The sequence below is a fragment of the Rhinopithecus bieti genome, unplaced genomic scaffold, assembly GCF_001698545.2.
Source record: "Rhinopithecus bieti isolate Rb0 unplaced genomic scaffold, ASM169854v2 scaffold_23529, whole genome shotgun sequence".
Lineage (NCBI taxonomy): Eukaryota > Metazoa > Chordata > Mammalia > Primates > Cercopithecidae > Rhinopithecus > Rhinopithecus bieti.
Window position 1 is genome coordinate 518,408 of NW_016810813.1, and position 11,558 is coordinate 529,965.

Genomic DNA, 11,558 nt, shown 5'->3' on the forward strand with positions numbered 1-11,558 from the left:
AAAAAAAAAAAAAAAACAAAGAAAACGACATTGTCAGACTCTTTATTCTATCTGCTGAAGTGGCCTTCTTTTTATAGGATGGGGGTGGAAGGCCACCTTCCATGGGTGTGTCCTCCACGATGACCTACCTGATAACAAAGGTGCATGGATTTCAGATTGGCCTACAACAGCATTTGGCTTGTGGAGACAGTGGTTCCCTGGTGAAAAACTGCCATGATGTAAGGAACAGCCTGTCAGAGCGAGGCTGGGGTGCTGCGTGTTGGGGAGAAGCTCCACCCGCTGGCTGAGTCTGGCACATGAACCAGTCTGTGAGCGGATGGATGTGGGTTTAACGGGGTCAATTACAGTAGGAAGGAGCCCACGTGGAGCCTGCATTCTCTGGGACAGGCCAAGGCCCAGATCCTACCTTCCCAGGTGGCTGGATGGGTCGTAGATGTATGAGCCCGACCCCTCATTTTCTGATTGCCCCGTGCTTAACGTTACTGTACCTTTACCGAGGCTCTTTCCTTGGACTCCAGTGCCCAGACCCCTCCTTCTCCTGAACATGAATGCCTGTCCATGGAAATTCGAGTCTCTGTCTCTCACCCAGGCTGGAGTACAGTGATGCAATCTCGACTCACTGCAACCTTTGCCTCCCAGGTTCAAGTGATTCTTGTGCCTCAGCCTCCAGAGTATCTGGGATCACAGGTGAGCGCCACCACATCTGGCTAATTTTTTGTATTTATAGTAGAGATGGGTTTCGACATATTGGCCAGGTTGGTCTCGATCTCCTGGCCTCAAAGTGATCTACCCACTTGGGCCTCCCAAACTGCTGGGATTACAGTTGTGAGCCACCATGCCCAGACTGTCCCTGAAATTCTATTGAAATGTTCGATAAAGTTGTTTTGGTTTTGTTTTTGTTTTCCCTTCTTGGCAAAGCCTGGTGTTTCTATTTTAGTGGACTTGCCTGGCACTGAGGACTGCTATAGTGGTCTTCAGAGGTTCCTGGTATCGACTGCTTGTGAAACCGCTTTTGCAAAATTATGACTGAGACAGTGAAAGAGATCTAACTTAACCAACCCAATCTTGCCTCTAACCTCCAAATTGTCCTTGTTCATTCCTGAGCATAGCCTGAACTAACTTTGGGAGAAGCTTGGTTTATATTTTATTTTATAGTTTAAAACAAAGATGTTAACAGCTCTTTCCCAAGGCAGACCTCCTTCTTGCCTGGGGACTAGATTGCCTTTGGAGGACTAACATTAGCCACAAGATTAGAAATTATGGGCCAGGCTCACCCCTGTAATCCCAGCACTTTGGGAGGCCACAGCATGTAGATCACCTGAGGTCAGGAGTTTAAGACCAGCCTGGCCAACGTGGTGAAACCCCATCTCTACTAAAGAATACGAAAATTAGCCAGGTGTGGTCACACATGCCTATACTCCCAGCTACTCAGGAAGCTGAGGTGGGAGGGTCGCTTGAACCTGGGAGGCGGTGTGGAGGTTGCAGTGAGCCAGGATCTCACCACTGCACTCCAGCTTGGGTGACAGAGTGAAAGTCTGTCTCAAAAAAAAAAAAAATTTTTAAGAAATTATGGTTTAGGAGTCATGCAGCTGGAGGCTACAAGATTCTGACCCTCCCTAAACTGCTCCTAAGATCAGTGCTTGAGGTATTTTGCAGACCCTGCACTTGATGGATCAGCTGGCACCACCCAGATCGATTAACTGGCTCATCTGATCTTGTGGCCCCCACCAAGGAACTTAATCAGCACAAGGAGACAGCTCCAATTCCCTATGATTTCATCCCTGACCAATCAGCACTCCTGGGCTCACTGGCTTCCCCCCACCCACCAAGTTGTCCTTAAAAAGTCTGCTCCCCAAATGCTCGGGTAGACTGATTTGGGTAATAATAAAACTCCGGTTTCCCACACAGCCAGCCCTGCGTGAATTACTCTTTCTTTTTTTTATCTTTTTTGAGATGGAGTTTCACTTTCGTTGCCTAGGCTGGAGTGCAATAGCAGGATATTGGCTTACTGCATCCTCCGCCTCTCAGGTTCAAGTGATTCTTCTGCCTTAGCCTCCCCAATAGCTGGGATTATAGACCCTTGCCACCACACCTTGCTAATTTTTGGTATCTTTAGTAGAGACAGGGTTTCACCATGTTGGCCAGGCTGGTCTCAAACTCCTGACCTTAGGTGATTCACCCGCCTCGGCCTCCCAAAGTGCTGGGATTACAGGTGTGAGCCACTGTGCCCAGCCAAATTACTCTTTCTCTATAGCAATTCCCCTGTTCTAATGAATCAGCTCTGTTTAGGCAGCAGGCAAGGCGAACCCATTGTGCATATTACACTTGGACAGAGGTGACATCCCCCAGGTAGTGAGTGCAAAGAACTAATGCTGCAGCTGTCTTCCATGTATCTGCCACTCACTGTAGAACGACCCCGAAGTTCTGCATTTCTGCTCTGTGTGGGTCAGGCACAAGAAGCTTCATCTCTTATCCCATGTCTGATTCCCGAAACCTTGCTCATTTTCCTACCGTCTTCCCTATTCCCAGCCTCCTTTCTTCTTTTGCTCTATCCTCCCCTAAGGACACTGATTACTTTCCTTTCTCTGTTGGTTCCCCCCACCCCTCATTCCATTGTGCCTGTGCCCATACCGCCCAATACCTCTCTTTATTGCTGTCATCTGTCCTGGTAACACTTACTTATTCCTTGAAGGTTTTAGCTCCTGACTCAGTTTCCAACATAACTTCTGTCACCAATTAACACTCAGTTCCCCAGTTCCTTGACCTAGGCCTTACCTACCCCAGCCACTCACTTCCCTGGTCTAAGTCTAGATCTTGTCATTGCCGATGCCATAACGCCATCCACCATCCACTTCCAGGGTCACACTCTCCAATCACCTTCTACCATCCCTCCCTCTGTTACTCTGTGGTACGTTACTCCACTCCCCCACCCCCCATACCCTTTCGTGTTTCTTTACTCTTTAATTCTTACACCCTCTTTTTTTTTTGAGATGGAGTCTCAATCTGTCACCCAGGCTGGAGCACAGTGGTACGATCCTCTCACTGCAACCTCTGCCTCTCAGGTTCAAGCGATTCTCCTGCCTCAGCCTCCTGAGTAGCTGGGATTACAGGCATGCACCACCATGCCTGGATAATTTTGTATTTTAGTAGAGACACAGTTTCACTATGTTGGCCAGGCTGGTCTCGAACTCCTGACCTCATGATCCACCCGCCTCAGCCTCCCAAAGTGCTGGGATTAAGGCGTAAGCCACTGCACTCGGCCTCTTGAAGACTCTTAAGTCATTTTTGGGAATCAATGAATTAACTACAGAAGATTTCCCAGGATGATGAAACAGCAAGTCATTTCAAGATGCAAACGAAGTAAGACCGCTAAGATCCCACAATGTATCTTGGATTTTGGGAAAGAGAAAAGCAGCCCCAGAAGTGGGTCTGGGATTCACAGCCAGGCCATACCCCATGTCCTGGCTAATAGCATCGACTGCTGCTAATTTAGCCAATTACGGCTTTGGCCTTCCTCTACTCTTCCCTCCTTCTTGGTGAGATGTGTTAAGATGCTCAATCATAGAATTACCCCCACTTCCTGAGAGCATACCAGAGGAAGGACTCCTCAAATCACCTAACACATGCCCAAATCCTATAATAAACCATCCCTGACACCCTCTTACTGATTCGCCCCACAGTTCCCCGTGGCATGCAAAACGTTCTCCCTCAAAGCTAACTCATGTCATGATAGTTGTGTTCCTGGTGGCCTTTGGCTGGATGGTGCTGACAGATTAAAAGAAGGCCTACCAATAGATCTATACAGTCATTGCAAGAGAGAACAAGTTTTATTCTGTTTAAAAAGGGAAGAAAATGGTTAAGCGTGGTGGCTCAACGCCTGTAATCCTAGCACTTTGGGAGGCAGAGGCAGGCAGAATACTTCATGTCAGGAGTTTGAGGCCAGCCTGGCCAACATGATGAAACCCTGTCTCTACTGGAAATGTTACAGGATTCGGGAGGACAAGAGAGCCCTCGGGTTGAAACAGGAGAATTTTTATGGAGTGCAGTCAGGCCCAGGAAACTTAACATCCAAAAGACTGAGCCCAGAACAAAGACAGCACCTGACTTTTATACATACTTCACAAAAGGGGGTGGGCTAGCTTGAAGCAAGCTTACAGTGGCATGAAAAGCAGGGATACAGAGGCAGGACAAAGACAGGATTGCACATGACTGTTGCCAAGCAACCCAGATGTTTGTTATCTAGGTTTGTCTGGGCATGGACTTATCCTATAACCTTCGCTATGGTACCCAAGCAGCTGTAGTTCAGGCTTACTCAGGCTTCTCATGACCTTCATTGTACTTCTTAGATAAAACAGAATACTTGCAGTCACTAGTTACATGTAGGCGGAAACCTACCCAGGGGCCGAGGCAAGAGACTGAGGGCGCAACCTGTTCCAATATAATAAAGAAAATAATTAGAATAAGAAAAGTTATATTAGAAATAGGATATAGAGCCAGGTACGGTGGCTCACACCTGTAATCCCAGCACTTTGGGCGGCTGAGGCAGGTGGATCACGAGGTCAGGAGATCAAGACCATCCTGGCTAACAGGGTGAAACCCCGTCTCTACTAAAAATGCAAAAACAAAAAATTAGCCGGGCATGGTAGCAGGCGCCTGTAGTCCCAGCACTCGGGAGGCTGAGGCAAGAGAATGGAGTGAATCTGGGAGGTGGAGCTTGCAACAAGCTGAGATTGGGCCACTGCACTCCAGCCTGGGTGACAGAGTGAGACTCCATCTCAAAAAAAAAAAAAAAAAAAATAGGATATAGAGATGATTATATATGGATATCATCAATCATTAGTTTTTAGTATTAATCTCTGTATTATTATTATAACCAAGGATACAGCCAATACAGAGTGAGGAGCTGAAGGGACACTGTGAGAAGTGAGCAGAAGACAAGAGTGAAAGTCCTCTGTCATGCCCTGATAAGGGCCGCTTGAGGACGCCTTGGTCTAGCGGTAGCGCCAGTGCCTGGGAAGGCACCCGTTACTTTGCACACTGGGAAAGGGAGTTTCCCTTTCCTTGGGGGAGTTAGAGAACACTCTGCTCCACCAGCTCTTGTGGGAGGCCTGACATTAGCCAGGCCTGCCTGCAGTCATCTGGAGGCTTAAATGTCTCTCTGTGGCACTGTGCTTCAGTGGTCACGCTTCTTGTCCACTTTCATGTCCTGTCTCTACACCTGGTTCCTCTTTTAAGTTCCTATAAGATAGCAGTAGTAGAATTAGTGAAAGTATTAAAGTCTTTGATCTTTCTGATAAGTGCATAGAGAAAACGCTGATGTATGCTGTCCTCCCCCTCTGCTTCAGCTACCACAAAGGAGAAGACCCCCACGTGACTTGCTTGATCTTATCAATCACTTGGAATGACTCACTCTCCTTACCCTGCCCCCTTGCCTTGTATACAATAAACAGCAGTGCGTCCAGGCATTTGGGGCCACTACCGGACTCTGCGCATTGGTGGTAGTGGCCCCTGGGGCCCAGCTACCCAGCTAAAGATAGTCTTTCCTACTATCTCTTAGTCTCGTGTCTTATTTTTCTACCAACTATTGTCTCTGCACACGAAGGAAACAACCCGCAAGGCCCAGTAGGGCTGGACTCTACAGTTACAGAGAACGGGAATCTATAAACTTGTTCCATAAACCAAAGGAAAATTTGTTTTTCTTCTCCTTATGTTGAGGGAGTGCTGGGAGAGTCTCCAGAGCACATTAGATAATATTATCAAGACTTTTCCTGGGTCTGGGCTGTGCCTGTTGCTGCCTCTGGGACAAGTCAGCCTAATACACGGAAACTTATTTGTTTCCTTTTAATTTTATTTTTCTTTAATTTCCCACCTCAAAACCACAGAAATTAGCCAGGCGTGGCGGTGCATGCCTATAATCCCAGCTAGTTGGGAGACTGAGGTGGGAGAATCACTTGAACCCCAGAGGCGGAGGCTGCAGTGAGTCAAGATGGCCCCACTGCACTTCAGCCTGAGCAACAGAGTGACACTCCATCTCAAAAAAAAAAAAAAAAAAAAGGCGGGGGGGCAGGGAGAAAAAGAAATAAACTTACTTATTTCATTGGAAGACCTGTAAAAGAACAAAAGTCATGAAATATCAGTATGTACATCTAGAATTGCTCCAAAAAGAAACGGAAATGAATGGGGGCTTGGGGTGGGGAGAAGAATGGATTAGTCAGCTATAACTTTGGGTCCAAGGGACCCTGGTGGTATAATGGAGGTTAACTTTGCAATCACTGACTCAGGTGAGCCTCTTAGTGTTGAGAAGTGAAATCATCCTGTTTCCCTAATGTATAGGTCTTACATTTTCCAGACAGCTGATTCTCACTTTCTTCTTCAACCTCCAAAGAATCTCAGCTGACTACCTTGCTTTCTGTGTCCCCAGGGGAATAGAAACCATCAGAGGAAACGTCCACAAGTTCCCAGGACGCATCCACCCACCTCCTCCATGTGTAGCCACCACCTCTACCTTCCCCTCTGGTGCTGTGGATGAGCCATCCATGCTCCTGGCAAAGGCCCACCTGCCACTTGGGCACAGGAACCCATCCATCCCTCCTTACCTCCGGCAACTCTCCCTCTCTCTCTCCTGCATCCTTCATATTCTCTGAGTTGTATTCTCTTCCAGCCCCTGCCCCCCGGCCACCCCAGCCCCAGCATGTAAAAGTGCTGTTATTGTTTCCACTTTAAAATAAACCCTAAAATAAATAAATAAAATAAACCCTACCTTGACCTCACTTCACTGTATAGCTACCATCTCATTTCCCTTCTTTTAACAGGAAAACTCCTCTATATTTGTCCGTCATTCTCTTTCTCTTTCTCTCTCCCCGCCCCATATTTTTTATTTTATTTTATTTATTTATTTGAGACGGAGTCTCGCTGTGTCACCCAGGCTGGAGTGCAGTGGCATAATCTCGGCTCACTGGAACCTCTACCTTTTGCATTAAAGCAATTCTCCTGCCTCAACCACCTGAGTAGCTGGGATTACAGGTACCACCTCGCTGGGTTAATTTTGTATTTGTAATTGAGATGGGGTTTCACCATGGCAGCCAGGCTGGTCTCAAACTCGTGACCTCAAGTGATCTGCCCACCTCCGTCTCTCAGAGTGCTGGGATTAGAGGCGTGAGCCACCAGGCCTGGCCTATTTTTTAATTTTTTTAGACAGAGTCTCCCTCTGTTGTCCAGGCTGGAGTGCAGTGATGCCATCTAGGCTCACTGCCACCTCTGCCTCCCAGGTTCAAGCGACTCTCCTGCCTCAGCCTCCCTAGTAGCTGGGATTACAGCCATGCGGCCACCACACCTGGCTAATTTTTGTATTTTTAGTAGAGACGGGGTTTCACCATGTTGGCCAGGGTGGTCCTGAACTCCTGACCTCAGGTGATCTGCCTGCCTCGGCCTCCCAAAGTGCTGGGATTACAGGCATGAGCTGCTGCGCCTAGCCTCAATTATTTTAATCTTTGAATAACTTCAGACTTGCAGAAAAGTTAGAAGACTTACATGGAGAACTTCTCTACCCTCTTCCCCATCCCCGCAAGGTACACAGTTGGCAAAACAAGAAGTCTGGGGTTCAGTGACACACTTCTTGACTCACAAGTTCGTGCTCTTTCTTTTCTCTCTCTCTCTCTCTCTCTCTCTCTCTCTCTCTCTCTCTCTGTTGTCTCTCCCTCCCTCCCTCTCCCCTTGATGGCCACATTTACTTTATAATTTTCTCTCTCACTCTTTCTCTGTCTCACTCTCTCTCTTACACAACACACACACTCATAGGAAGACACCTATATATATATTTTTTCCCGAACCATTGGTAAGTAATTTGCACACAGGATGTCCCTTCACCCCCAAGTCCGCCAATACTTCAGTGTGTTTCCTGAGAAGAAAGACCTTCTAGATGTTTCACATGAATTCCATTCTGGAATCTACAGTTGGAGTTCAGATTTCACCAGTTGTCCCAATAAAGTCCTTTAGATTTTTCTGGCCCAGGATCACTTGTCACTTTTGGTTGTCAGGTCTCTTTAAGTCTCCTTTGGCCTTATGTGTTGTCAGCTTTTTTTTTTTTTTTTTTGAGACAGAGTCTCACCCTGTTCCCCAGGCTGGAGTGCAGTGGTGCTATCTCGGCTCACTACAACCTCCACCTCCCGGGTTCAAGCATTTCTCCTGCCTCAGCCTCCCGGGTAGCTGGGGTTACAGGCATGCGCCACCACGCCCAGGTAATATTTGTATTTTTTAGTAGAGACAGGGTTTCTCCATTTTGGTCAGGCTGGTCTTGAACTCCCGACCTCAGGTGATCCGCTGGCTTCAACCTCCCAAAGTGCTGGGATTACAGGCGTGAGCCACCGCGCCTGGATTTTTTTTTTTTTTTTTTTTTTAAATTTTGTTTGTTTTCCTTATGGAGTCGGGGGATTAGCCATGTTGCCCAGACTGCTCTCGACAAGCAATCTACCCGCCTCGGCCTCCCAAAGTGCTGAGTGATGGGATTACAGGCGTGAGCCACCCCTCCCGGCCGACATCGACGTTCACGGAGGAGCCCAGGACGGTATTCTGTAGAATGAGCCTCATTTGGGGTCTTGTTCTCTTTTTTTTTTTCGTAGATACTGTTCAATGAGTCAAAACTTTTTTTTTTTTTTTTTTTTAAAGGGAAAGGGGTGTTTACCAAGAGCTTTTACTAAGCTAGGTCATTAGCAATTTAGCACGGACAGAACAGTGTAGTTTCTTGCTTACTAGTGGGAGAGACAGACAAGTGAGCAAATTGATAAACAAGAAGGCTGTTTCTTTTTCTTTTTTTTTCTTTTTTTTTTTGAGACGGAGTCTTGCTCTGCCGCCCAGGCTGGAGTGCAGTGGCCGGCTCTCAGCTCACTGCAAGCTCCGCCTCCCGGGTTCACGCCATTCTCCTGTCTCAGCCTCCCGAGTAGCTGGGACTACAGGCGCCCGCCTCGTCGCCCGGCTAGTTTTTTGTATTTTTTAGTAGAGACGGGGTTTCACCGTATTAGCCAGGATGGTCTCGATCTCCTGACCTCATGATCCGCCCGTCTCGGCCTCCCAAAGGGCTGGGATTACAGGCTTGAGCCACCGCGCCCGGCCAAGAAGGCTGTTTCTTGTTCTCTTTTGAACCCGCTCCAGTAAGTCTCTTGCTCCCGGCTTTTGTCAAGGTTCCTAAATCCAAAGGCCACTTCTCAAGCCCCAACTTCCTTTACTCATCGACTGCTTCCCACGCAGTTGAGCGTTCCCTGGTTCCGGACAAACCTTTTGGGCTTGGTTTCCGGAACACTTTGCTCTCCTGGTTTTCCTTCTGCCTGTTCCTCCCGGACTTTGGAGCGCCCCAAGGCTCATTCCTTGGCCCTCTGCTGTCTGCTGGCTACACACTCTTCCTCCTTCTGGGGAGCTCCTCCATACTCATGGTCCCTAAAGAGTCCCAGCTTGGAGTCCAGAATGGGACATCCAGCGGCCTGGCTGACACCTCCGCTTGGCCGTCTGGCTTGCCGCTTCTCTCGCTCGTCCTATCCAAAACTGATCTCCGAACAGGACATCCCGCTCCCTCCCGCACTCCGTCCCCTCAACCCTCCAACCCCGAAGCGACAAACCTAGTCCTCGCCCAACTCTGAATACGGCAGTAGCTCTGGCCAAACTCTTGGAGTCACCCTCCACTCCTTTCTCTCACCCCTCATCCCAACTGTCCGCAAAGGCCATCAGCTCGGCTTTCAAAGTACACCCAGAATCTGGCCATTCCTCAGCCCCCGCACTGCCCCCATCCTGGCCCAAGCCCTCGCGCTCTCTTTCCTGGGAGGGTGCTATGGTCTCTTCGCCCGTCTTCCGGTTTCTCGGCCCTGGCCCCCTGTGGCTTGTCTGCGCTCTCGCGTTCACAGGGAAGTAGTGGTCGCTCTCGCCATGCTACCGCCCTCCCTCGGCTCGCCCCCTCCGCGGGAGGGAAGCCCACGAGGCCCCGCCCGATCCGACGCCCTCCGGGGTCACCTCCCAGCCCCCGCCCCGCGCTGCCCCAGCGACTCGGTCCTCCGGGCCCACCCCAGGGCGTCGGAACTGGTGGTTCCTTCGGCGGTTCCACGCCCCTCGCCTCCTTCCCGGGCAGAAGCAGCTTCGCAGCGCCACTCACGAAGCAGAGATTACCAGGGCCCGTTTCCCAAGGCTCCGCCCAGCCCTCGAACCTGTGGGAGCGAGCGTTCCCACCCCCGGGGCTGCGCCCTCGCCTCAACGAAAACCCGCGGGTCGAGACGGTTGAGAGATGACTAGAGGGACGGAGACGTAAGTGCCCGTCTCCGTGTGGTCAACTATACAAAATATGTAATTACATGTCTATAACACATTTAATAAAGTAAGCCCAGGCCGGGCACGGTGGCTCACGCCTGTAATCCCAGCACTTTGGGAGGCCTAGGCGGGCGGATCACGAGGTCAGGAGTTCGAGACCAGTCTGGCCAACATAGTGAAACCTCGTCTCTACTAAAAATATAAAAATTTAGCCTGATGTGCCGGTGTGCGGCTGTAATCCCAGCTACTTGGCAGACTGAAGCAGGAGAATCGCGTGAACCCGGGAAGCGGAGGCTGCAGTGAGCCGAGATGGCGCCACTGTACTCCAGCCCGGGCAACAGTGCGAGAATTCGTCTTAAATAAATAAATAAAGCAAGTCCAACGAGATTATGTTAGATGGTGGTAATGGGGTGTTCACCGAACAATTCTTTCAACGTATATGTGAAAAACACGTTTAAAGAAATGTTGGATGCTAGCTAGGTCAGGACTGAAAAAGGAGACAGAGAGAAAAAAAGAGATGTTGGAAAGAAAAGCCTCATACAACTCTTCAAGTCCATTTCGTTGTGGGCTTTTCCTCTTGAAGGGCAATGAAGCTGAAGGAGCTTCCCAGCGATTCTGGTGATTCACAAGCACTCTCCTGTTCCATGGCTGCCCAGCCTCCAGGGAGGACGGAGCTCAGCGCCTGAGGGGGCGGGGCATGCAAATTTCAAATGGCTGTTTCTCTTGGGAGCTTTGGGAACAAAAAGAGAAAGTGAATATTCCCCCCAAAGTTGTAACAGTATTACTTATGCAGTGTCACAAATTGTAACAAGGAACATCCTGTGAACCTAGGGAAGAGAGTGCTTCTTTACTTGAGGATGATTTTTCTTACCGTGAGCTCAGGATGAGTGGGAGAAGGAGTGCTGTGGCCGAAGGAACGTAAGCGGTGTTATTTCTTGGCTTTTTGACGGTAGGTCTAAGAGTAAGATTCTTAACAGATTTAAGGGTAGTATCTTACACGTAGTATCGTTACACGTATGTGTTTTTATTAGTTTATGAATATATTTGTGTTCTCTATTTGAGGACGACGTTCGTTATATTCATCAGTTTAACGTCTGATATGTTCTGTATCCTAGATACATGCTAAATGGAGTTTATGTTAATATAAATCAGTATTTCCAAGAATGGTGAACCCACTTTGGGGGTCAGTAAATGCAGGTTTGAAAAGTTACGTGAGTTGCAGTTGGTTTTGCTATGCTTCTCTTTTTTTTTTTTTTTTTTTTTTTTTTTTT

At 48.6% G+C, this 11,558-nt stretch overlaps 1 protein-coding gene across 1 annotated transcript in view; it reads left to right on the plus strand.

Moving 5' to 3' along the window:
* The window catches only part of LOC108542703 (uncharacterized), a 16,698-nt gene extending 8,693 nt beyond the window's left edge, over window positions 1-8,005 (plus strand). Inside the window, exons 3-5 of the mRNA XM_017892804.1 lie at window positions 78-218; window positions 6,422-6,601; window positions 6,813-8,005. Of these exons, the coding sequence (XP_017748293.1) occupies window positions 78-218; window positions 6,422-6,529 (249 nt within the window). The 3' untranslated portion in view covers window positions 6,530-6,601; window positions 6,813-8,005. The remainder of the gene's footprint in view (window positions 1-77; window positions 219-6,421; window positions 6,602-6,812) is intronic.
* The last annotated feature ends 3,553 nt before the right edge of the window (window positions 8,006-11,558 follow it).